The sequence below is a fragment of the Oncorhynchus tshawytscha genome, linkage group LG25 (assembly GCF_018296145.1).
Source record: "Oncorhynchus tshawytscha isolate Ot180627B linkage group LG25, Otsh_v2.0, whole genome shotgun sequence".
NCBI classification, from domain to species: domain Eukaryota; kingdom Metazoa; phylum Chordata; class Actinopteri; order Salmoniformes; family Salmonidae; genus Oncorhynchus; species Oncorhynchus tshawytscha.
In genome coordinates, this window is record NC_056453.1 from 38770941 (window position 1) to 38798507 (window position 27567).

General features: G+C 44.5%; 1 protein-coding gene across 2 annotated transcripts; it reads right to left on the reverse strand.

The window, feature by feature from the left end:
- Positions 1–10166: 10166 nt before the first annotated feature.
- On the reverse strand, positions 10167–27451 carry LOC112238292 (alpha-N-acetylgalactosaminide alpha-2,6-sialyltransferase 2). 2 transcript variants are annotated; one of them, XM_024406865.2, is made up of 10 exons: positions 27302–27449; positions 22045–22404; positions 20119–20362; positions 16019–16184; positions 15367–15541; positions 14510–14648; positions 14240–14343; positions 13597–13680; positions 12624–12723; positions 10167–10642 (listed from the first exon to the last, which is right to left on the reverse strand). In XM_024406865.2, exons 2-10 carry the CDS (start codon positions 22206–22208, stop codon positions 10472–10474), a joined length of 1347 nt encoding a protein of 448 aa, XP_024262633.2. In that variant the 5' UTR covers positions 22209–22404; positions 27302–27449; the 3' UTR covers positions 10167–10471. The 2 variants fall into 2 exon arrangements, 1 of the variants encoding a protein (XP_024262633.2); XR_002951596.2 differs by lacking the exon at positions 10167–10642 and having other exon boundaries at positions 14166–14343; positions 27302–27451.
- Positions 27452–27567: the final 116 nt, after the last annotated feature.

Below are 27567 nucleotides of genomic sequence, written 5' to 3' on the forward strand. Positions count from 1 at the left end.
CTATTATGGCGGCCTGAGTTGGTTCCCAATCAGAGACAGCTGTTTATCGGTTTCTCTGATTGGGGATCCTATTTAGGTTGCCATTTGCCATTTTGGTTTTGTGCGTCATTGTCAATGTGTAGTTGCCTGTTTCAGCACTCGTTGTTTATAGCTTCACGTTCGCTTTGTTGTTTTGTATAGTTAAGTGTTTATCGTTCATTAAAAGAAGAATGTATTCAAATCACGCTGTGCCTTGGTCTCCTCACTATGACGAACGTGACAAGACCCTCATGTCAAATTGAGTCGAAGGCTTTTTTGAAATCAACAAAGCATGAGAAAACTTTGCCTTTGTTTTGTTTTGTTTGTTTGCCAAATAGGGTTTGCAGAGTGAATACGTGGTCTGTCGTACGATAATTTGGTAAAAAGCAAATTTTCCCAAGGTTGCTGTTGACGCATATCTCACAGTAGTTATTGGGGTCAAATTTGTCTCCACTTTTGTGGATTGGGGTGAGCAGTCCTTGGTTGAGGATGATGTTAAAGAGTTTTAGTATAGCCAACTGGAATGTGTTGTCTGTATATTTTATCATTTAATTGAGGATACCATCAACACCACATGCCTTTTTGGGTTGGAGGGTTTTTATTTAGTCCTGTAGTTCCTTCAAGGTAGTTGGAGATTCCAGTGGGTTCTGGTCGTCTTTAATAGTTGATTCTAAGACGTGTATTTGATCATGTCTATGTTTTTGCTGTTTGTTCTTTGTTATAGAGTCAAAATGTTTGGAGAAGTGGTTTACCCATACATCTCCATTTTGGATAGATAATTATTTGTGTTTGTTTACTGTTTTCCAATTTTCCCAAAAGTGATTAGAGTCTATGGATTCTTCAATTACATTGAGCAGATTTCTGACGTGCTGTTCGTTCTTTTTCCGTAGTGTATTTCTGTATTGTTTTAGTGATTCTCTCTCTCTCTCTCTCTGTGTGTGACCAGCATATAAACAGCTCGTACATGGAAACCTCCTAAATGATGACTGATCAGAGATGAGTGGCATGCTTGGAGCACCTTGATAACAGATCTTGACCATTACAGCTGGCTGGAAGAGGGCCTAAAAATAATCAGCTGGCTCACCTCGCAGCCAAACTTCAAGTCATCAACAGAACGGACCAGGATCAATGGTTTTTGCAGGTTGAAACACTTTGGAGTCAATCTCGGGAGAAAGAGAGATCCAGTGGCAAGAAAGTATGTGATCCCTTTGGAATTACCTGTGTAAACGGTCGTAAAATGTTATCTGATCTTCATCTAAGTCACAACAATAGACTAACACAGTGTGCTTAAACTAATAACACACAAACAATTATACGTTTTCATGTCTTTATTGAACACACCGTGTAAACATTCACAGTGCAGGGTGGGGAAAGTATGTGAACCCTTGGATTTAATAACTGGTTGACCGTCATTTGGCAGCATTAACCTCAACCAAACGTTTTCTGTAATTGCAGATCAGACTTTTTTTCAGGAATTTTGGACCATTCCTCTTTACAAAACTTTCAGTTCAGCAATATTCTTGGGATGTCTGGTGTGAACCACTCTCTTGAGGTCATGCCACAGTATCTCAATCGGGTTGAGGTCAGGACTCTGACTGGGCCACTCCAGAAGGTCAGGACTCTGACTGGGCCACTCCAGAAGGTCAGGACTCTGACTGGGCCACTCCAGAAGGTCAGGACTCTGGCTGGGCCACTCCAGAAGGAGTATTTTCTTCTGTTGAAGCCATTCTGTTGTTGATTTACTTCTCTGTTTTGGGTCATTGTCCTGTTGCATCACCCAACTTCTGTTGAGCTTCAATTAGCGGACAGATGGCCTTACATTCTCCTGCAGAATGTCTTGATAAACTTGGGAATTCATTTTCCCGTCGATGATAGCAAGCTGTCCAGGCCCTAAGGCAGCAAAGCAGCCCCAAACCATGATGCTCCCTCCACCATACATTACAGTAGGGATGAGATTTTGATGTTGATGTGCTGTGCCTTTTTTTCTCCACACATAGTGTTGTGTGTTGCTTCCAAACAACTCATCTTTAGTTTCATCTGTCCACAGAATATTTTGCCAGTAGCGCTGTGGAACATCCAGGTGCTCTTCTGTGAACTTCAGATGTGCAGCAATGTTTTTTTTGGATAGCAGTGGCTTCTTCCATGGTGTCCTCCCATGAACACCATTCTTGTTTAGTGTTTTATGTATCATAGACTCATCAGCAGAGATGTTAGCATGTTCCAGAGATTTCTATAAGTCTTTAACTGACACTCTAGGATTCTTCTTAACCTCATTGAGCATTCTGCGCTGTGCTCTTGCAGTCATCTTTGCAGGACGGCCACTCCTAGAGAGAGTAACAACAGTGCTGAATTTTCTCAATTCATAGACAATTTGTCTTACCGTGGACTGATGAACATCAAGGCTTTTAGAGATACTTTTGTAACCCTTTCCAGCTTTATGCAAGTCAACAATTCTTCATCTTGGGTCTCCTGAGATTTATTTTGAGGCATGGTTCACATCAGGGAATGCTTCTTGTGAATAGCAAACAAAAAGTTGTGAGTGTTTTTTAAAGGGCAGGGCAGCTCTAACCAACATCTCCAATCTCGTCTCATTGGTTGGACTCCAAGTTAAATGACTCATGAATCCAGTTAGGTTTTGGAGAAGTCATTAGCCTTGGGGTTCACACACTTTTTCCAACCTACACTGTGAATGTTTAAATTGTGTATTCAATATAGACAAGAAAAATACAATAGTGTGTGTGTTATTAGTTTAAGCAGACTGTGTTTGTCTGTTGTTGTGACTCAGATGAAGTTCAGATCTAATTTTATAACCTATTTATGTAAAAATCCAGATAATTCCAAAAGGGTTCACATACTTTTTCTTTCCACTGTATTTGTGGAATCCCTGGGAGTCCAGGAAATCTTTTCAGAGCTCATCCCTGGAGTTTAGGCCAAACACACAGAAAGTTGGACCAGGGTCTGATGGAGCTGAGGTTTACCTCTTGTTATCCTCTTTGGGATAGGGAGCAGTATTTTTGACATCCGGATGAAAACGTGCCCAAAGTAAACTGCCTGTTACTCAGGCCCAGAAGCTAGGATATGCATAAAACACTCTAAAGTTTTTAAAACTGTTAGAATAATGTCTGTGAGTATAACAGGCCTGTAATGGCAGATGAAACCCCAAGGACAAACCATCCAACAAAACAAAAATTCAGCCTACCACTGTTTCCAATGGCTGTCATGTTCATTATGAGGCAAAATCCTCCAGGATTGCAGTTCCTGGGCTTCCACTAGATGTCAACAGTCTTTAGAAAGAGTTTCAGGCTTGTTTTTGGAAAAATGAGCTAGAATTTGTAGTTTCACTAAGTGGCTACCATTTAGGCTGTAGTGTTTTCATGCGCGTGGATGAGAGCGTGTTCTTTGTTGTTTATCTCCAGTAAAGACATTAACGATTCTCCATCTTACATGTTATTGTTTATTTACGTATTAGGGTACCTGAGGTTTGATTTTAAATGTTGTTTGACTTGTTTGGAGAAGTTTATTGGTAACGTTTGGGATTTATTTTGAAGGAGGGAAACCAGTGGATTATTGAATGAAGCGCGCCAGCTAAACTGAGTTTTTGGGGATATAAAGAAGGAATTTATCGAACAAAGGGACCATTTGTGATGCAGCTAGGACCTTTTGGAGTGCCAACAGAAGAAGATCTTCAAAGATAAGGCATTTATTATATCGCTATTTCTGACTTTCGTGGCGCAACTGCCTGGTTGAAAAATGTTTTTCATGCTTTTGTATGCGGAGCGCTGTCCTCAGATAATCGCATGTTGTGCTTTCACCGTAAAGCCTTTTTGAAATCTGACACAGCGGCTGGATTAACAAGAAGTTAAGCTTTATCTTGATGTATGACACTTGTATTTTCATGAATGTTAAATATTTCTATTTCTGTCATTTGTATTTAGCGCTCTGCAATTTTGCCGGATGTTGTCGAGGTGGGTCGCTAGCGCCACGCCTAACCATAACAATGATTTATACTAGAACAGAAGGTCTCCTTTGGGAGGGTAAAGGTACATCTTCTGTAGGCTATAGGTCAGAGGTCACAACACACCTGTGGGAATCCTATTGATGCTGTTGCTGCCATTACTCTTTAAGTAAGAGTTATGGGATACAGCTATTTGTTCTCTGTGCTAAATCTGGCTTACGCGAAGATCAGATCACCATAGCTTCACACTAGTCTCAAGCCACTCTCTATACTAGCTATAACTAAATATAAGCAGTATGTTTTCCGACATTAGACCTTTCCTATATTAGACCAGAACAGACAAATCCAAAATGGTGGCAGATGACTTTGGCGTTTAGGTGAAGAAGGTGGCCCTGGCCATGGGAGCATCACTAAGTGAACAGGATTTACACTGTATTCCCAGAGAGATGAGATTACAGGGTGAAGCTGGGAGGAGGGAGGAAGGGGAGGGAGGGGAGAGGAAGGGGAGAGGAGAGGAGGGAGGGAGGGAGGAAGGGTAGAGGGAAGGAGGGGGAGCAGGGGAGGGAGGAAGGGTAGAGGAGGGAAGGAGGGGAGGGGGGAGACATCAGCTAGGGCATCAGTCAGTAGGGAAGGGTAGAGAAGGGAAGGAGGGGGAGCAGGGAGGGGGGGAAGGGTAGAGACATCAGGGCAGCTAGGGGAGGGCATCAGAAATACATATTTCAGAAATGATTATGTAACAGAGATTAAGAACGTACCATGAGCTCACTCCACAGCCAGCTTGAAATGTCGATCGGTCAAACGATTGGTTTCGTTGTCAAGGAGGGCGGTCACGTGTGTCTGCGAGCAGAGAATCACTGGTTGGAGCCCAGTATGGGACAGAGACAGTGGAGGAAACTATACTGTTAGCACCACACTGACGTCTGATTTCATTTACATAACAACACACTAATTGTAATAGGAACAGACAAAGGGCCATCTTCTGCACTAGACAAGGTCGTGCGTTAAAGTCTCGTAACAAATCGCATACACGATTTGGATACAAACATCTACTAAGTTGTATATCATATCAATATTACTATTATCAACGTTCAGTGAATGACTCTTCGCCAAATAGACGCTGCCATTCCTTCCCTATGCAGCCACATTCCTACAGTTCTTCTAGTACCCCATCTGATGAGGAGGCTGAGGCCATGATGCAGGCTGCTGACGGAGACCATCGACTACAGTGGTGAAAGGCCTTTTTTAGATCGTAGTAAATAACCTTATATGGACAGTTGGGACATGATCCTAGATCAGCACTGTTACCAGAGACGGAAGAGGAAGAGAGACATCTCACTCGCTCCTTTTTTTCTGGGTTATATACAGTCAAGGAACTAATCAGACCAGACCCAGCTACTAATGCATTGGTTCCTATGGGAGAGCCACTCCTTATTAAGCAGACCAGAACTGTAACCAATTTCTTTTCGAAGTGGGACACCTTCAATTATACACTTTGGTACTACTCTGAGACATTTTTTTTTTAAATTCGGGTCCTGGCCTGCACTGAGATATTTATTATTTTATTTTACCTTTATTTAACTAGGCAAGTCAGTTAAGAACAAATTCTTATTTTCAATGACGGCCTAGGAACAGTGGGTTAACTGCCTGTTCAGGGGCAGAACGACAGATTTGTACCTTGTCAGCTCGGGGGTTTGAACTTGCAACCTTCCGGTTACTAGTCCAACGCTCTAACCACTAGGCTACCCTGCCACCCCATATATGGCCACTAGAGGTCAGCAGAGAACAGGTTGTTCACAGGGCCAGTCTGGTACTGTTCCAGTCAACACAACAAACAAAGCTTATTACTCATGGACCAATATCTTTAGCAAGTACAGAGGTTACTTCTGGTTTAATTTTTTTGTCACAAAGACATCACTTGATCGCATAGAGACCTTGCATCCCCACAAATGTTGAGCCTGATATTCAAACAGGGGGTTATGGATGTTATGGATTGTAATGAGTATCCACAACATTGGTATGTGAGGAACATTACTGTAGCTGGCTGGTGGGATTGTAATGATTATTGGACGTTAGCTAGAACATTTATTCATAATTAATATAACAGGATTACTCACGTCTACCCAACAGACCCAGGTTATCTTCTACCACCTATCAACAACTCCCTCTCATCCTCCTCTTCCTCATCCGTAGACAAGACTGCCTTTACTCATTTGAATACATACTTTTTACAAGTCTGTTCTACTTTGAATACTTCCTGTACTCATTTGAATGGAATGTTCTTTGCTAAATTAATTCCTTTACCACACAGCACGAAGCACTCTCGCAGGAACGAGATTACACTGTGGTGTGAAAGGACATGACCTCGCTCACGCGACACAACCTCCAACTACCACACTTAACATTTTGGCAGACACTGTTGAAGTTGAATACATGACTCACTGCAAAGACAGATCCTGTGTTTTCAAAATCGCCCCTCGTCTACTCTCTCAGACCCAGATACAACGTTGTTCTCTCTCTCTCCTCCAGAGTTCTCTGACTTTGTCATGCTGGAGAAGAATTCCAAGAAGTAGAGGTCAGAGAATAGTTAGAAGGGTCTTCACCACTGAAGTAGAGGTCAGAGAATAGTTAGAAGGGTCTTCACCACTGAAGTAGAGGTCAGAGAATAGTTAGAAGGGTCTTCACCACTGAAGTAGAGGTCAGAGAATAGTTAGAAGGGTCTTCACCACTGAAGTAGAGGTCAGAGAATAGTTAGAAGGGTCTTCACCACTGAAGTAGAGGTCAGAGAATAGTTAGAAGGGTCTTCACCACTGAAGTAGAGGTCAGAGAATGGTTAGAAGGGTCTTCACCACCGAAGAAGTAGAGGTCAGAGAATGGTTAGAAGGGTCTTCAGGGTCCACCACCTGAAAGTAGAGGTCAAGAAGTAGAAGGGTCTTCAGAAGAATGGTTAGAAGGGTCTTCACCACCACTGAAAGAGGTCAGAGAATAGAGGGTCTTCAGAAGAATCAGAGGTTAGAAGGGTCTTCACCACTGAAGTAGAGGTCAGAGAATGGTTAGAAGGGTCTTCACCACCGAAGAAGTAGAGGTCAGAGAATGGTTAGAAGGGTCTTCACCACCGAAGAAGTAGAGGTCAGAGAATGGTTAGAAGGGTCTTCACCACCGAAGAAGTAGAGTAGGATGTTATGGCAGACTGGAGAGAAAGAGAGAAGGAAACATTTCTCTGGATGCGAGCTTTGTTGCTTTGCTGAGACATTGTCGACTCCATGGGTAGTTCTTGTCTGGCCTCTAAAAACTAATGATGATACTAAGACTTATGTAATATTTAAATCAGGTATGTCATTTTTCCTATTTGTACTTTGAGTCATGATAGTAGACATTTGGGAGTGGAGAGAAAACCGTGTTTGACCTTATTGCTGTACTTCTTGACCTTTTGTCTGCATAGAACACCTTTGTTAATGGTGGATTAGAGTTTTCAAATACACACGTGATCAGGGCAGATATATTCTCACTCGGCAGGTCCCCAAGCCAAAACATAATGTACCACAACCAACCAAGAAGGTAGTCTTCAACTCTAGATTAAATGTTGTGAAAGCCTTAAGGCAAAACTGCTCGATGGTGGTGTTGCCAACCTGCATTTTCTATCCTGTGTTGACCATACCGCCTACTCAGGAGGCACACAAAATTATATTCAGCTGAGTGACATGCAATTCTATTCAATTGACTAACATGAAATCCTGTTCAACTGACAGACACGAAACACCAGACACACAAACGTAATTCTTTATTCATAATAGATGTGTTATTACATTAACGTACATTCAACAAGCAAAAAAAAGTGAAAAGACAAAAAACGATAAACATTACGCCCCTTTGTGTTTCAGTACAGTGGATCACTCAGCACATCGTCAGCAATAAGAGTCAGGAAGGTTATCCCATGGGACAAGAGAGCTGTTGAAAATAAACTCCAGCAAAAATAGGAGAGTACTATGTGTTTTCTCAGAGTACACTACTACATTGCGAGTCATCTGTAGAGGAACCATTTAGTGAGTCTAAATATCAAGCTCGCCGCCATTGGACTCTGGAGCAGAGGAAATGTGTTCTCTGGAGTGATGGATCACTCTACACTATCTGGCAGTGCGACGACGGACAAATCTGGGTTTGGCGGATGCCAAGAGAACGCTACCTGCTCGAATGCATAGTGCCAACTGTAAAGTTTGGTGGAGGAGGAATAATGATCCGGGCTAGGCCCCTTAGTTTCAGTGAAGGGAAATCTTAATGCTACAGCATCCAATGACATTCTAGACAATTCTGTGCTTCCATCTTTGTGGCAACAGCTTGGGGAAGGCCCTTTCCTGTTTCAGCATGACACAGCCCCCATGCACAAAGTGAGGTCCATACAGAAATGGTTTGTTGAGCTCAGTGTGGAAGAACTTGACTGGCCTGCACAGAGCCCTGACCTCCACCCATCAAACAACTTTGGGAAGAATTGGAACGCTGACTCAGAGCCAGGCCTAATTGCACAACATCAGTGCCCGACCTCAATAATGCTCGTGGCTGAATGGAAGCAAGTCCCGCCAGCAATGTTCCAACATCTAGTGGAAAGCCTTCCCAGAACAGTGGAGAATGTTAAAGCAGCGAAGGGTGGACCAACTCCATATTAATGCCCATGATTTAGGAATGAGATGTTCGACGAGCAGGGGGTCCACATTGTTATATATATATATATATATATAAAACAAAAACAAAAAACATAGTCTCTGTATATGTGTGTCAAAATGCTGTGGTAGCTATGCTGGTTAAGTGTGACCTTGAATTCTAAATAAATCACAGTAAATCACCAGCAAATCACCCCCACACTATCACACCTCCTTCACGGTGGGAACCACACATGCGGAGAACATCCGTTTCATCACAGAGCGTGAAGGTTCTTTGCGACTGCACATGTAGAAACTTTCAAAGTTCTTGACATTTTCCGGATTGACTGGCCTTCATGTCAAAGTAATGTCGTTTCCCCTTTGCTGATGAGCTGTTCTTGCCATAATATGGAATTTTACCCAATAGGGCCATCTTCTCTATACCACCCCTACCTTGTCACAACACAACTGATTGGTTCAAACAAATTAAGAAAGAAATTCCACAAATTAAATTTGAAGGCACACCTGTTAATTGAAATGCATTCCAGGTAACTACCTCATGAAGCTGGTTGAGAGAATGCAAAGCTGTCACCAAGGCAAAGAAAAGCTACTTTGAAGAATCTCAAATATATTTGTTTCACACCGCTTTGGTTACTACATTATTACATATGTGTTATTTCATAGTTCTGATGTCTTCACTATTATTCTACAATGTAGTACATAGTAAACACAAGGAAAAACCCCTGAATGAGCAGAGGTGTCCAAACGTTTGACTGGTACTGTGTGTGTGTACACACATACACTCTAAAGTTTGGGCTCACTTAGAAATGTCTTTGTTTTTGAAAGAAAAGCAACAAAAAAATATTTTTTAAAAAATTGTCCATTAAAATAGCATCTAATTTATCAGAAATACAGTGTAGACATTGTTAATGTTGTAAATGACATTTTTTTAAATGGAATATCTACATAGGCATACAGAGACCAATTATCAGCAACCATCACTCCTGTGTCCCAATGGCACGCTGTGTTAGCTAATCCAAGTTCATTTTTAAAAGGCTAATTGATCATTAGAAAACCCTTTTGCAATTATGTTAGCGCAGCTGAAAACTGTTGTGCTAGTTAAAGAAGCTATAAAACTGGCCTGTTTTAGACTAGTTGAGTATCTGGAGCGTCAGCATTTGTGGGTTCGATTATAGGCTCAAAATGGCCAGAAACAAATAACTTTCTTCTGAAACTCAGTCTATTCTTGTTCTGCGAAATGGAAGTCATTCTATGCGAGAAATTGCCAAGAAACTGAAGATCTCATACAACGCTGTGTACTACTCCCTTCACAGAACACCACAAACTGGCCCTAACCAGAATAGAAAGAGGAGTGGGAGGCCCCGGTGCACAACTGAGCAAGAGGACAAGTACATTAGAGTGGCTAGTTTGAGAAACAGACGCCTCACAAGTCCTCAACTGGCTGCTTCATTAAATAGTACCTGCAAAACACCAGTCTCTACGTCAACAGTGAAGAGGCGACTCCGGGATGCTGGTCTTCTAGGCAGAGTTGCAAAGAAAAAGCCATATCTCAGACTGGCCAATAAAAGATTAAGATGGTCAAAAGAACACAGACACTGAACAGAGGAACTCTGCCTAAAATGCCAAACCTGTCAGATGTTCACAATTTGTGCACAACATTTGAGAGAAATAAGCTTTCTGTGCATACGGAACATTTCTGGGATGTTTTATTTCAGCTCATAAAACCGACACCATTTGAATTTATATTTTTTTGTTCAATAATATATAAATATACAGTTTGACAATTTTTAAATCCTACGGGAGGTGGTCGTTGCCGTAGCAACCTTGAGTGAGTTAGTTCCTGAGTTCACTGGCGCATGTAGAGAGTGATGAGGCCTGCACGGTGGAGTTGTTGCCACAGTGTCATCTCCATCCTCATGTCATGGTTAATGAAGAAACCCACTGGGTGATATTGGCGGTCAAAGTAGTGGTCAGAGTATTTCACATAGTCTGGAGTCATGAAGCCATACGCACTCACCTGTTTTCAAACACGACAGACAGAAGGAGAGAGAGGGAGAGAGAGGGTGTGGGGACAGAAGGAGAGAGAGGGGGGGACAGAAGGAGAGAGAGGGGTGGGGACAGAAGGAGAGAGAGGGTGTGGGGACAGAAGGAGAGAGAGGGGGGGGACAGAAGGAGAGAGAGGGGTGGGGACAGAAGGAGAGAGAGGGTGTGGGGACAGAAGGAGAGAGAGGTGTGGGGACAGAAGGAGAGAGAGGGTGTGGGGACAGAAGGAGAGAGAGGGTGTGGGGACAGAAGGAGAGAGAGGGTGTGGGGACAGAAGGAGAGAGAGGGTGTGGGGAGAGAGAGGGTGTGGGGACAGAAGGAGAGAGAGGGTGTGGGGACAGAAGGAGAGAGAGGGTGTGGGGACAGAAGGAGAGAGAGGGTGTGGGGACAGAAGGAGAGAGAGGGTGTGGGGACAGAAGGAGAGAGAGGGTGTGGGGACAGAAGGAGAGAGAGGGTGTGGGGACAGAAGGAGAGAGAGGGGTGGGGACAGAAGGAGAGAGAGGGTGTGGGGACAGAAGGAGAGAGAGGGTGTGGGGACAGAAGGAGAGAGAGGGTGTGGGGACAGAAGGAGAGAGAGGGTGTGGGGACAGAAGGAGAGAGAGGGTGTGGGGACAGAAGGGAGAGAGGAGGGGACAGAAGGGGACAGGTGGGGGACAGAAGGAGAGAGGGGTGGGGACAGAAGGAGAGAGAGGGTGTGGGGACAGAAGGAGAGAGAGGGTGTGGGGACAGAAGGAGAGAGAGGGTGTGGGGACAGAAGGAGAGAGAGGGTGTGGGGACAGAAGGAGAGAGAGGGTGTGGGGACAGAAGGAGAGAGAGGGTGTGGGGACAGAAGGAGAGAGAGGGTGTGGGGACAGAAGGAGAGAGAGGGTGTGGGGACAGAAGGAGAGGAGGGTGTGGGGACAGAAGGAGAGAGAGGGTGTGGGGACAGAAGGAGAGAGAGGGTGTGGGGACAGAAGGAGAGAGAGGGTGTGGGGACAGAAGGAGAGAGAGGGTGTGGGGACAGAAGGAGAGAGAGGGTGTGGGGACAGAAGGAGAGAGAGGGTGTGGGGACAGAAGGAGAGAGAGGGTGTGGGGACAGAAGGAGAGAGAGGGTGTGGGGACAGAAGAGAGGGTGTGGGGACAGAAGGAGAGGGTGTGGGGACAGAAGGAGAGAGGGTGTGGGGACAGAAGGAGAGAGAGGGTGTGGGGACAGAAGGAGAGAGAGGGTGTGGGGACAGAAGGAGAGAGAGGGTGTGGGGACAGAAGGAGAGAGAGGGTGTGGGGACAGAAGGAGAGAGAGGGTGTGGGGACAGAAGGAGAGAGAGGGTGTGGGGACAGAAGGAGAGAGAGGGTGTGGGGACAGAAGGAGAGAGAGGGTGTGGGGACAGAAGGAGAGAGAGGGTGTGGGGACAGAAGGAGAGAGAGGGTGTGGGGACAGAAGGAGAGAGAGGGTGTGGGGACAGAAGGAGAGAGAGGGTGTGGGGACAGAAGGAGAGAGAGGGTGTGGGGACAGAAGGAGAGAGAGGGTGTGGGGACAGAAGGAGAGAGAGGGTGTGGGGACAGAAGGAGAGAGAGGGGTGGGGACAGAAGGAGAGAGAGGTAGAGAGAAACAGGGGGCAGAAGGAGAGAGAGGGTGTGGGGACAGAAGGAGAGAGAGGTAGAGAGAAACAGGGGGGCAGAAGGAGAGAGAGGGTGTGGGGACAGAAGGAGAGAGAGGTAGAGAGAGGGGGTGGGGACAGAGGTCAGTTGCTGCAGTCACAGCCTTTTTTATTTGTTATCTAGTGTTCCATGCCTCAAGAACAATGATTACCATATGGGCCTTTGCTTTAGGCAGTGATCGGAGCAGAATGTAGTATTTCTGTTTTACAGGGCTTTTGAAGACTATCAGGGTCAGAGTAAATGCTGGCCAACTGGAGGGTCAGTGCAGTCATGTCCCGAGAGTTATTGTTTAATGGCACTGGTGGGTCGTACCGTACCTGGTCACAGGTGTGTATCGCAGCCAGCAGCATCACAGCACCTGTTGATGGACGGTAGATGTCCTTGTATTTGGTCTGCATGGCGTGGGCCCGGAGGAACCTACGACATAAAACACAAAAGAACATTTAACAATACAGCTGGTCGACACATTAAAATAGTGTCCAAAAAAATTATCTTCAGGGACAATGGATTTTGTCCTTTCCTAAAATGCCCTTGCTGGAGAAAAGGTTGTGGACAGACCAGACCTGGCTGCCACCTTTTCCTTGTTGAGAGGAGAGCTAACCACACAGGCCTGATTAGTATGCACCCGAACAGAGTCACGGTATAATAATTACCTTTAAGTGTTAGATGGTGTGGGATGGAGTTCTGGCCTCCTTGGTGACATCACCAGGTGGTAAATGAGTTAATAGACCAATAAGAGAGATCCAAACCTTTCTGCCAATAACAGCTAGTTTTCCCCCTCCCCACTCAGACTACTCCCAGAGAGTCTCAGCAAAATCCTCGCTTGAGAAATTTCTCTTTGCTAAGAAGCTATTTTTGTTTTCAATTCAAAATGGTAAAAAAAATAATAAAAATTTTAAAAAAATCACAGTAAGGTAATTATTTGATATGGAGATAAAAATGGGCACTGCCACTCAACCAGGGTTGGGATCAGTTACATTTCAATACAAAAAAAACACATTCACAGAAGTGCACGCACATGTGTCATTTATTATTGGAACCGCAACATCAGAGGACCTCTTTAACCATTGTAGGAAGAGTTCTCGATCATAAAGTGGCTCCCCACCCAAAACAGTTGGGACTTCAAAAGGGGGTTTCTTTAATACCTTTGTCCAGGTGTGTGTGTGTATAATCAGAGCTCAGCTGTGATTCGGATTAGCCCCACAACAACTCTCCTAAAGACTATATGCTTTGTACTAAGATAACTCACTCCCCCCCCTTTTAATAAAAAAAAATATATATTTTACACACCTGTTTCTGATGTAGCGTATAAAATCTGGATGGTACATCTTCAACTTTTCTACGGTCACATTTCCTCCAAAGTATGTGGGAGGTCTAAAAAGGAAAAAACATAAACAGATAACAGTATAGGGTAGCCTAGTGGTTAGAGCGTAGGGACGGCAGGGTAGCCTAGTGGTTAGAGCGTAGGGACGGCAGGGTAGCCTAGTGGTTAGAGCGTAGGGACGGCAGGGTAGCCTAGTGGTTAGAGCGTAGGGACGGCAGGGTAGCCTAGTGGTTAGAGCGTAGGGACGGCAGGGTAGCCTAGTGGTTAGAGCGTAGGGACGGCAGGGTAGCCTAGTGGTTAGAGCGTAGGGACGGCAGGGTAGCCTAGTGGTTAGAGCGTTGGACTAGTAACCGAAAGGTTGCAAGTTCGAATCCCCGAGCTGACAAGGTACAAATCTGTCGTTCTACCCCTGAACAGGTAGTTAACCCACTGTTCCTAGGCCGTCATTGAAAATAAGAATTTGTTCTTAACTGACTTGCCATGTTAAATAAAACATTAGTAAATAAAGAAGGAATAATTGAGGGTATTCAATTACAATGGAAATCCACATAGATGCTGTGGGGAATGAAATCAAAACCTCCATGGAGATGAACCCATCCGGTATCATACGTTTTGCTCCTTTCTGGTCCTCTCTCTACTGGAGTGTGTGTGGCAGCTGCTTTCATCAGCAGATAATCCCTGTCATGGTCTGGCAGGAAGACATAGCGTGTCTCCTACAGGATAAAGACAGAACGAGGGGAATGCATGATCAGACTATAAAAAAAATGTAAATGAAAGTTAAGAGTGTGTCTGTAAATGAATTAAAGAATGGAGGATGAAGTTTATTCCCAGTGAGTAAATGTGATCGTGAACCATCATCATCATGATGGAAGTGTTCACCTCAGAGAGCGGTGGTCCTCTGTAGCCCTCTCCGGCGTAGCTCCTCATGGAGTTCCGCAGTGTGTTGGTGGAGAACGTGTAGAAGGATGTTCTGGAGCCCACATCCTGCTCAAAGCCTTTAATGACAGCTCCGTTGGTCCTGGAGTAACAACAGAAGCATGAAACAGAACTTTGTCAATAACCAATATAAACATTTTTTAAAAATGAAATTAAAATAAAGTTGCTGGTTCAAATATCAGAGCCGACAAGGTGGAGAAAAATTAATCTGCCACCGTGTGCCTTTGAGGCACTTAACCCAAATTGCTTCAGGGGTGCTGGACAATGGTGACCCTGGCCATGACCTCACTCCCTGCGGGTGTCTCAGGGGGAGCTGGGATATACAAAGACAACACATCTCTATTATATAATCCCTTGTGACAAAGCTCTTAAAAGAAAAGGACGGGAGTGGAATGGACTCTACCCACATGTCTTTATCCTACTGTTTTACCAAACTGTCAATATAACCACCTCCCAAATGATTATCTTTATACAACACAGGATCACTGTCAAAGACGACCAATTACAACACAGGACACACAGGAAGGAACACTGAACGACAACCACGGCATGAAGGAACATGAACACTGTCATTGACCTCACACTCAGGTAACCACAGAAACCAGATGCATGCTTCATTCAACAGACTCTTGAGGAGCCCTTGAATCGGCCAGCCTGAATGACAAAATTAAACACAGGATGAAGACCAACTGTCCTAACATAACACATTCCAAGGAACATCTTCCACTTAAGAAGGTCCAACCACCCCCGCAGGCTATTGAGGAAGTCAAGACTAAACAAGGTCAAAGACAGCGTCTCACCTGAATACGTAGTCATGCTGGTCAATCTCATGGCCTTTCTTTGACTCATTCAGAATCCCTCCGTTGCCCACGACAGCACAGCGGACACACAGTGAGCCGTTGCTACGACGATCCCAGTCATCAAACATGTGCCAGTTGGCTGACGTGTTGAGAACAGATAGGGTCGACACCAGAGCTGCAACAACAAATGCATTCAAATGTAATAAAATAACTGGTGAAGACAGCCAACCAACAGAAAATCTCTGCCTCGCGCACATTTCCAATGGACGACTACTACACTCAACTGTCAGTGTCTCGTCTCACTAGCTGGGAGGCGTGGGTAAAGTCCACGGGGTAAAAACAGTGGAATCATTCTATCGTTTACTCTTGTAGATGTGAGCTGATATGAGATTCCCATGCATCTGTGAAGTTGTGCAGATGTACTCAATCGACTGACCATAAAGGGTCGTGTTTCCCATCAATGAAGCCATGTAACATCTTTATTGGGGTGACCATGGATTATAGCGCACTGGAGTTAGACAGTGGCAGTCAACGGTGTGGAACTAAATTGTTTGTCGTCGGCAAGTGAACATGATTTGTCAGCCAATTTTCAAACAATAGTTGGAGTAACACATTGAAAACGTTCATGTCAACATGAATTGAAATTACTTACTGTTAAAGTCGAGGTTTGCCCAGCCATGAGTCCCTGGATACAGTCGGAGGCGCTGGTACTGTTCTGGAGTGGCATGCTTGGCCCACTGAAGCACAGGGATCCTGCCCAGATACCGTACCCCAAAGTCTGTCTGGGGCACCCTGCTACGAATACTGTCTGGACAGTCCTGGATGGAATAACGTTCAGAAAGTTGAAGCTCATTTACTGTATTTCAATACAATTTCAAAACTCTAAAATACTATTTGGAAAACAGTGAAAACAAGTAAAAATGACCCCAGACATTATCACCTTGGCTGCTGTCGCTTCATTCACCTCAGTCCATCTACAAACACATAGCCTAATAGCTATTAGCCGCTACACATGAACTCAGCACTGGGTAGTGATGATGCCGCTACAACATTCTATGGCGATGACACAGAGGGTAGCACAAGAGAACAGATTCTGGGAAACCTGTACTACGACATCATATCCTGTCATTGTCACAGTACAGGGGGCAAAAAAAAAAAACACACCAGAACAACCTAATGTCCTTATAGAACAATAAGTGACTCAACATCAGCATCATTAAAACTGAACGAACGGTGTAATTTTACCATGCAGACCTGCAGTTACACAAAGGTCATTGTAAAGTGGGTGATTCAAGCACTGGATGCTGATTGGCTGACAGCCGTATACCATGGGTATGATTTATTTTTATTTTTATGTACTGCTCTAATTACATTGGTAACCAGCTTATAATAGCAACAAGTCACCTCGGGGTTTGTGGCATATTGGCAATACACAAAAGCTAAGGGCTGTGTCCAGGCACTCTGCGTTGTACCTAAGAACCTCCCTTATCCCTCGGGCCTTACTGCTTACAAATATATATAACTGATATTTATATATACATATATATACACACATACACACACACAACATAATATGGACATGACTTATTTTTTTATTAAAAAGAAGGTTCCGAACCTCGGTGTCCCCTCATAGCTACGGTCTTGTATCAAACGAGGCCATTTAGGTCTTCATCATCAGGGTAACTACTCACTGTTTCTGAGGAACACTGAATCATGGAAAGTCAACGAGTGGGAGATAAGCAGACAAAGAGTTTGATGGGAGTTGTGCATACCACTCCACTAAACAAAAAAAAAGGTAGAGATAAAGAGATTGGAGATTGCATTGAACCGTACGGCGCTCCTTTACCACCCACAAGTCTGGATCAAATAAACGCTTCACATCTTATCTGTCTTATGAAAGATATCAAGACGAAACAGTCCAGTGAGAAACCACATGGAGATTCTCTGTTGTATTTAGTCTATATTATAGGAAAAATCTCATCAAATTTTATTTGTCACGTACACATGGTTAGCAGATGTTAATGCGAGTGTAGTGAAATGCTTGTGCTTCTAGATCCGACAATGCAGTAATAACCAACAAGTAAACTAACAATTCCAAAACTACTGTCTTATAGACACAAGTGTACGGGGATAAAGAATATGTACATAAAGATATGAATGAGTGATGGTACAGAGCGGCATAGGCAAGATACAGTAGATGGTATTGAGTGCAGTATATACATATGAGATGAGTATGTAAACAAAGTGGCATAGTTAAAGTGGCTAGTGATACATGTATTACATAAAGATGCAGTAGATGATAGAGTACAGTATATACATATGAGATGAATAATGTAGGGTATGTAAACATTATATTAGGTAGCATTGTTTAAAGTGGCTAGTGATATATTTTACATAATTTCCCATTATTAAAGTGGCTGGAGTTGAGTCAGTGTGTTGGCAGCAGCCACTCAATGTTAGTGGTGGCTGTTTAACAGTCTGATGGCCTTGAGATAGAAGCTGTTTTTCAGTCTCTCGGTCCCAGCTTTGATGCACCTGTACGGACCTCGCCTTCTGGATGATAGCGGGGTGAACAGGCAGTGGCTCGGGTGGTTGTTGTCCTTGATGATCTTTATGGACTTCCTGTAACATCGGGTGGTGTAGGTGTCCTGGAGGGCAGGTAGTTTTCCCCCGGTGATGCGTTGCGCAGACCTCACTACCCTCTGGAGAGCCTTACGGTTGTGGGCGGAGCAGTTGCCGTACCAGGCGGTGATACAGCCCACCAGGATGCTCTCGATTGTGCATCTGTAGAAGTTTGGGAGTGCTTTTGGTGACAAGCCGCATTTCTTCAGCCTCCTGAGGTTGAAGAGGCGCTGCTGCGCCTTCTTCACGATGCTGTCTGTGTGGGTGGATCAATTCAGTTTGTCTGTGATGTGTATGCCGAGGAACTTAAAACTTGCTACCCTCTCCACTACTGTTCCATCAATGTGGATAGGGGGGTGTTCCCTCTGCTGTTTCCTGAAGTCCACAATCATCTCCTTAGTTTTGTTGAGTGTGAGGTTATTTTCCTGACACCACACTCCGAGGGCCCTCACTTCCTCCCTGTAGGCAGTCTCGTCGTTGTTGGTAATCAAGCCTACCACTGTTGTGTCGTCCGCAAACTTGATGATTGAGTTGGAGGCGTGCGTGGCCACGCAGTCGTGGGTGAACAGGGAGTACAGGAGAGGGCTCAGAACGCACCCTTGTGGGGCCCCAGTGTTGAGGATCAGCGGGGTGGAGAGGTTGTTGCCTACCCTCACCACCTGGGGATGGCCCGTCAGGAAGTCCAGTACCCAGTTGCACAGGGCGGGGTCGAGACCCAGGGTCTCGAGCTTGATGACGAGTTTGGAGGATATTATGGTGTTAAATGCTGAGCTGTAGTCGATGAACAGCATTCTCACATAGGTATTCCTCTTGTCCAGATGGGTTAGGGCAGTGTGGTTGCGATTGCATCGTCTGTGGACCTATTTGGGCGGTAAGCAAATTGGAGTGGGTCTAGGGTGTCAGGTAGGGTGGAGGTGATATGGTCCTTGACTAGTCTCTCAAAGCACTTCATGATGACGGAAGTGAGTGCTACGGGGCGGTAGTCGTTTAGCTCAGTTACCTTAGCTTTCTTGGGAACAGGAACGATGGTGGCCCTCTTGAAGCATGTAGGAACAGCAGACTGGTATAGGGATTGATTGAATATGTCCGTAAACACACCAGCCAGCTGGTCTGCGCATGCTCTGAGGGCGTGGCTGGGGATGCCGTCTGGGCCTGCAGCCTTGCGAGGGTTAACACGTTTAAATGTCTTACTCACCTCGGCTGCAGTGAAGGAGAGGCCGCATGTTTTGGTTGCAGGCAGTGTCAGTGGCACTGTATTGTCCTCAAAGCGGGCAAAAAAGTTATTTAGTCTGCCTGGGAGCAAGACATCCTGGTCCGTGACTGGGCTGGTTTTCTTTTTGTAATCCGTGATTGACTGTAGACCCTGCCACATACCTCTTGTGTCTGAGCCGTTGAATTGAGAAGCAGACTTCCTTTTAAACTGAAATGACTGTTTTGGCAAATAAACCTCAGCCATTGTTCATATGAAATGTACAATGTTCTTTCCTTGTCTCGGTTGACCGTGTGATAACGCTGCAACATTCTTCTATAGTGATGACACAAGGAGGGTAAGAGCAAGAACACAGTCTGGGAAACATGTCATATTTGCCATTATACGTGAGCCCAAAGAAAACACCAGCCAGTTTTCATTGGCATTCATTCAACTAGACATCCCACACGCACGCAAACACCAGCCAACATCATTGCAGAACATCAAGTCCTTAGAACATCTGCGTGATTAACACTGAACTAGTGGTGGAATTTTACCATGGAGACATGCAGTTAAATAAGATAATTATTCAACTTATTTCCACATAATGTAATATGGAGATTGCTTAAGATGGCCCAGAGCTTAACAATTGCTGTATGAATTACACATTGATGACGTTTTGGGTTGTGTAATCTGGTGGTTAACTAGAGTATCACTCATGTCATCTGACTGAGATTTAAACAGATATCCACTGTCCTTATTTTATAACAAAAGTGGCGCATTATTTTAAGTGCTTCCATGCTTCATGTGTCTGAAAGTACAATCAGTCAGCATTGACTGCAAGGAGACCACAGGCCTTCTAAGGTCTCTGAAGTAGACAGCAATCACAACAAAACACATCGAGTAACAGGAACAGCTCAGAAAAAGGAACTTCAACTCACTGTTTGAGGTGGGGCATCTTCACTGTAGTAGCTGTCGCCAATGAAGGGTGGCTCTGTTGGTTTGGCGGACTTGAGGAGAGCACCTTTAAGATCAGAGCCCTTGGTAGTCCTGGCTCCAGGTTCTGTTGACGGTCTGACTCTGGCAGGGGATGTGGACTTCACCTTTAAACTTAAAGGTGTTGGTGGTGCGATACTACTATTATCTGACAGCGTATTGACTAGAGGTTCTTCAGGGTCATGTAACCTGGCGAGAGACAAAACACACACCTTCGAGCTGAAACCGGTGTCACCTTAACTGTCCTGGGTAATGTCAAATGTCATTGTCTCCTGCTACCCAATTGTGGAAAAACTTACATCTTTCTCTAACACAAACAAAAGTTCCTCAGTAACAGCTGAAATATGTTGATTCTGTATCTGACTTGGCAGAAACAGCACACGCTCTGTCAACTGTGGTCATGTGACCCAAATTGAGCCTGAAGCTAAAATGTCTTTCTAAATGTTATGGGTTGAGCCTAGTCATTATAAAGTCAGATTTCACCATTATTGAAATGTATTTTACACTAACCAACAACTTCTCTTCTTCCAGGCTAATTTGTGGTCGAGTCTGGATTATGGCTGACCCCAATTATTCAACTGGTCGATAGGCTTTGGTCAACCAATATTTTGTTGTTGTCGTCCGGGACAGTCTTGATTTATTCTGAGTAAAACAGTACGGAGAAGTGGTATGCTATTCAATGTGCCAATGGTAGAGCTGCATCGTGTTTGGTAGGGAAAGACAACAATCGTCCGTCTCATAAAATGACCTGTATCCTCCACATTGATGTTGGCCAAGTGCACTTATATTAAATAAACAATAAGGCTTGATTGAGTCTGGATGTATTTTCAGTACAACAAAATGCCAAAGAGCTCTACAGAGTAATATTGCCCCAATGCACGGAGTCATATCTGGACCTGTGTCCTCCAGTCATTTAATGAAGGACAAAGGTAATAAACCAAAATTGGATTAGGGCGTAACCGATACCTGTGACAATCTGAGATCAGAAAGGTGAGTCGCTACCAGGAAATACAACTGAAGGACTGATGCATCATGGACTATCCATTCTCTCATAAGACGCTGTCTCTGCCTCTCTGCCTGTCTGTCTCTGCCTGTGTCTCTGCCTGTCCCTCCCTCCCTCCCATAACCCTTGGGTTTCACCTAAACAGTGATTTTATCTGAATGCCAGTTATTTGAAATCGGCCTGTTCTGCCACTCTGCCACTCCCTCCCTCCCTCCCTGCCATAGCCCTTGGGTTTCACCTAAACAGTGATTTTATCTGAATGCCAGTTATTTGAAATCGGCCTGTTCTGCCACTCCTTTTTGTTCCAAACGGTCTCTCCAAATGCATTTTTGCTTTGGGGTCATTGTCTATTAACACAAATGGAGATCACTGTATTTAGACAGGCCGGGGAATGATGAATGAACAGTTTATGGAGAAGGGGAATTCTGCTATTGCACGACAAAAACTTTTGCATTTCTGTGGAAAAGGTGGAATTTTTTACATCAACCATCGACCGCTGTGCAGGCAGGCCGTGCATGTAGGCCGTGCAGGTAGGCCGTGCATAAACTATTGAACCTGTAGCCTTCTGAACTGCATGGTTTCCCCAGGTTATATGATGTTTCTTATATTAATATTTGCTTATAAAAAAGGCGTTTCTGCCTCCATTTCTCACACGATACATTTTTTTTTACAGACACAAAAAGATCAAAACGAAACAAATGATTTTGTCGGCATTTACAAAATTATCCCGAAACTTTGCTGTTTCAGTCACAGCCGTCGTGATATTATTTATACAGTATAACTTCACTCAAACTGTGAATGGAAACATTGTTATAAGTGTAATATTTTCCACCAGGAGTTTTAAATTGTTGCATCGTTGTCGGTTTACCTCTTGGGTTCCTGTGTGTACCAGATGCCAGGGAATTGTGTCAGGTTCAGGTTGTCCATGCGCCAGGTGATCTCAAGGTTCAAATAGATGATATAGATGACTGGCAGGAAGCTGACACCCAGGAAGCACAGCCATAGCCTCCTCTGGAGCCCCATGCTCGTCATCGTGGACCTGAGCCTGAGCAGCCGGCTGTGTGTGCCCTCTACTGAGGAGGAATGTGGGGAGTAGAGGGGAGTCACCGAGGAGGAGGAGGATGTTCGGGTTTTCAGGGGAGCAACGAGGAAAGAGACGAGGGCTGGAGTTGACTGTAAAATGAGTCCACAGAGGTGCACTCTGGGGCTTCTCTTACCACATGAGAGTCTGGAGAGACAGAGAGAGGAGAAACGGACATAGATACAAATGGAGAGAGCAAACTTTACCTCACCGTGTCAACAGAGCTGCTCCCAATAATCCCTTTGTAATTAAACCTTTGACCACAAAAATACAGTCTCTCTGTATTCTTTCAGATCCCTCTATTTTAGGGGCAGATGGGTATTTACTTTGGACTGTTTATAGCCACTGATGGATCATGGTACAGGAACTCCCTCTGACCAGGTGAAGCCTTCATCCTTCCAGAACAATACAGTGATGGCAGAGTAACTGTCCAAATGTACCATCTATGACAACCCCGCTCAAACCTGTTTAACCCTGCTCAAACCTACTAACCCCTCTCAAACCTGGTGAACCCACTAACCCTAAACCAGACAAGAAGAGGGTTATGATGACTGACTTGTGATAAGTCAAATAAAATGTTATTGGTCACACACACAACATATGTAGCAGATGTTATTGCAGGTGTAGTGAAATGCTTGTGTTCCTAGCTCCAACAGCACAGTAATATCTAACAATTCACAAATCTAAAAAGTAAAATAATGGAATTAAGAAATATATAAATAGTAGGATGAGCAATGTCAGAGTGGCATTGACTAAAACATAGTAGAATAGAATACAGTATTTACATATAGGAGTACAGCAGTATGTGAACATTAAAGTGACCAGTGATTGCATGTCTATGTACAATGCTCAAAAAAATAAAGGGAACACTAAAATAACACATCCTAGATCTGAATGAATGAAATATTCTTATTAAATACTTTTCTTTACATAGTTGAATGTGCTGACAACAAAAGCACATAAAAATTCTCAATGGAAATCAAATGTATCAACCCATGGAGGTCTGGAGTGACACTCAAAATTAAAGTGGAAAACCACACTACAGGCTGATCCAACTTTGATGTAATGTCCTTAAAACAAGTCAAAATGAGGCTCAGTAGTGTGTGTGGCCTCCACATGCCTGTATGACCTCCCTACAATGCCTGGGCATGCTCCTGATGAGTTGGCGGATGGTCTCCTGAGGGATCTCCTCCCAGACCTGGACTAAAGCATCCGCCAACTCCTGGACAGTCTGTGGTGCAACGTGGCGTTGGTGGATGGAGCGAGACATGATGTCCCAGATGTGCTCAATTGGATTCAGGTCTGGGGAATGGGCGGGCCAGTCCATAGCATCAATGCCTTCTTCTTGCAGGAACTGCTGACACACTCCAGCCACATGAGGTCTAGCATTGTCTTGCATTAGGAGGAACCCAGGGCCAACCGCACCAGCATATGGTCTCACAAGGGGTCTGAGGATCTCATCTCGGTACCTAATGGCAGTCAGGCTACCTCTGGCGAGCACATGGAGGGCTGTGCGGCCCCCCAAAGAAATGCCACCCCACACCATGACTGACCCATCGCCAAACTGGTCATGCTGGAGGATGTTGCAGGCAGCAGAACGTTCTCCCCGGCGTCCAGACTCTGTCACGTCTGTCACGTGCTCAGTGTGAACCTGCTTTCATCTGTGAAGAGCACAGGGCACCAGTGGCGAATTTGCCAATCTTGCACGGTGTTGGGCTGTAAGCACAACCCCCACCTGTGGACGTCAGGCCCTCATACCACCCTCATGGAGTCTGCTCAAACAGTCAGAAACAGACACTTGCACATTTGTGACCTGCTGGAGGTCATTTTGCAGGGCTCTAGCAGTGCTCCTCCTGCCCCTCCTTGCACAAAGGCGGAGGTAGGCGGTCCTGCTGCTGGGTTGTTGCCCTCCTACGGCCTCCTCCACGTCTCCTGATGTACTGGCCTGTCTCCTGGTAGCGCCTCCATGCTCTGGACACTACGCTGACAGACACAGCAAACCTTCTTGCCACAGCTCGCATTGATGTGCCATCCTGGATGAGCTGCACTACCGGAGCCACTGTGTGGGTTGTAGACTCCGTCTCATGCTACCACTAGAGTGAAAGCACCGCCAGCATTCAAAAGTGACCAAAACATCAGCCAGGAAGCATAGGAACTGAGAAGTCATCTGTGGTTACCACCTGCAGAACCACTCCTTTATTGGGGGTGTCTTGCTAATTGCCTATAATTTCCACCTGTTGTCTATTCCATTTGCACAACAGCATGTGACATTTATTGTCAATCAGTGTTGCTTCCTAAGGGGACAGTTTGATTTCACAGAAGTGTGATTGACTTGGAGTTACATTGTGTTGTTTAAGTGTTCTTTTTTTTTGTTGAGCAGTGTACATGGGGCAGCAGCCTCTAAGGTGCAGGGTCGAGTAACCGGGTGGAAGCCGGCTAGTGATGGTTATTTAACAGTGATGGCCTTGAGATAGAAGCTGTTTTTCAGTGTCTCGGTCCCAGCTTTGATGCACCTGTACTGACCTCGCCTTCTGAATGATAGTGGGGTAAACAGGCAGTGGCTCGGGTGGTTGATGTCCTTGATTATCATGTTAGGCTTCCTATGACATTGGGTGCAGTAGGTGTCCTGGAGGGCAGGCAGTGTGCCCCCGGTGATGAGTTGGGCAGACCTCGCCACCCTCGAGAGAGCCCTGCAGTTGCATGGAGGTACAGTTGCCGTATCAGCCGGTGATACAGCCCGACAGGATGCTCTCAATTGTACATATTAAAGTTAGTGAGGGTCGTAGGGGCCAAGAAGGAATTTCTTCAGCCTCATGTCTGTGTGGGATGACAATTTCAGAATGTCAGTGATATGTACGCTGAGGAACTTGAACTTTTCACCTTATTCACTGCGGTCCCAAGGATGTTTTCCTGAAGTCCACGATCAGACCCTTTGTTTTGTTGACGTTGAGGGAGAGGTTATTTTCCTGCCAGAAGTACTGGAAACACCAGGAAACCAGAATCACAACTCTACGCTGAGGAAATGTCTCTGTCCCAAGTGGCTCGGGTCAAAAGTAGTGGTCTATATAGAATTAAAACAGTTATGTAAAAAAAAAAAAAAAGGTCTTTGGAATTCATGCTCCTCCCCCTGGCTGTGACGAACCACGAGGAACGTTTTGAAAGTCCACAGCTACTCTGACAGAGTACAATCATTAGCACCTGTATGAGAACACGCACTTCTATACCTCATCGGTCACCTCCCTCTGACTACAATGACATGGTAAACACAGTGCTGGGCGGATAACATGGCTTTAGGGCGCTACATACGTTCCGATTGGATTTACATGAGTGAAATACATACTCTTTAACGTCAGATTAACCTTGTCTGTTTACCCTAGCCTTGGGATGTGGAGTGGCCAAAGCCACATTCCTGCTTCATGTGGGAGTGCAGCTATTAACATACCGTAACATTTAGACTAACAAAAGAAAGATAGCAATACAAACTACACAGAAGCTACTCATCTAAAACCATACCGCACATAGTGTTGCACACTTGATCAATGCCACGATTCAAAAGAGTGTGGATATTATAAAAGCCTTTACATTTTCAATTGGGCTAAAAGAGGAAAAAAAGAAAGATATATATATATATATATATATAGTCTACTGGTATTAAAGGTCATTCTTGCAGGGGCATGTGATGTGGGAGAGCTATTGTCTATATGCTGTACCACTCAGAGAGGGGTATGTGGGGTACAGTAGATGACTCACACACTACCTCCAGGAGGTATTGTGGCAGAATAGAGAATGATAAAGAACTTTAGTGGCCCAAAGTCTGTATTAGCACAGGCAGCGCCATTGAGTGCTTCCCCCACTTTAATGTAGTCAACTGGGTGGGACTTCCAATTCATTGGCTGATCCCTCTTGGTGACCCTGTTGGAGTCATGTCCAACCAGGTCACCAGGAGGGATCCGACAATTATGAAGAAAATTGACTACTTTAAAAAAAAATGAAGGTAGCCTCAAATGGCACTACTCATTCTGTCTCATACCCTAGAATGACACGGATGCAAAAGGTTGAGTCTGTGTGTGGGAGACATCTGTTATGGTCATATCTCCATGTTACAGTGCTTGTAAACCAGACAGACGTCCACCTCCGGAGGTAGTGTGGGAGACATCTACACCCCCCTCTGGAGTTAGCCATCTAGCGTGCTCCGGACACCTGTGTGTAAGCTTTACTGAGGAAGTGTAGTTTGGTTAGATGGCAGCATCCATAGCTGTATGGCTGTGGAACAGTTACATTCTGTCTCGCTGATGAAATAAAATAAATTAAAAGGCCATATATTTCCAAGCCCATATCGCATGCGTTGATTATCAATGTTAAAACACAGTTTTGAGATTGTAGTTCGCAGGAGCCTGTCGTTGGGCTGATGGCTGAGTAGGGAGAAGGAAGAATGCGTTCAGCTGTCCTGGATTCAGTTTGTGTTGTCAAAGTAGTGTAGAGTAAATCTTTGAAACATACCAAAATGTAATGAATTCACCAGTAAACATTTATCAAACTACTGTAAGACGGAGGTCATTAAAAATGTTAACTATTTACTTTCCCTGACTTATTCTTCAGTGTTTGTTTGAAGATAGATGACCAGGGAATGGAAGGAAAACCTTGATCCTCAGATTAGCCCTGTACAACACATCTGTGAAAACTTTGACATTTGGTGGAGAATAGAGACAGCAAACATTTTACCTTAAAAAAAGGTCTTAATAAAATGTATTTTATAATCTTGGCTGTGCTATCACCTTTTTTTTCCCCATTCAGTTGAATAATGATGATAATAAAATTACTTTCCCCTCTTTTGATTTAATTCTCCTAAAAATCTGAATAAATCCTAAAAAGAAAAAAGCAGTAAACTTGATGGTATTTGTTAAAGTTCATGTTTTGCACCGATTACCATCGATCACCCTCAGAGAAACAGCAAGTCACTACTCTGAGATCTCTCTCCTCCCTTTTCACAACACAAAGCTAAACATAGAAAATAAAAAGTTAAAATGTCCCCATATCCACTTACCTGTGACGAGTCTTCTTTAGTGGCAGTTATCTGTCTGCATAGTAGGAGAGTAGAGACAGTAGAAAGTCATCTAAACCAGAAGAACTCTTTGACTAATAGACCACAGCATGGGCGGGACGATTGTGAAATGAGCAACAGATGCTGGCAATTGGGAGAGAGGGAACATTTACTACGGGGTGTAATCATTAGTCCAAACCGTTTTATTTTGCAACGAAAACTAGCGTTTCTATTTGACAAATTCACCAAGGTCCAGCCCCGTTTCGTTC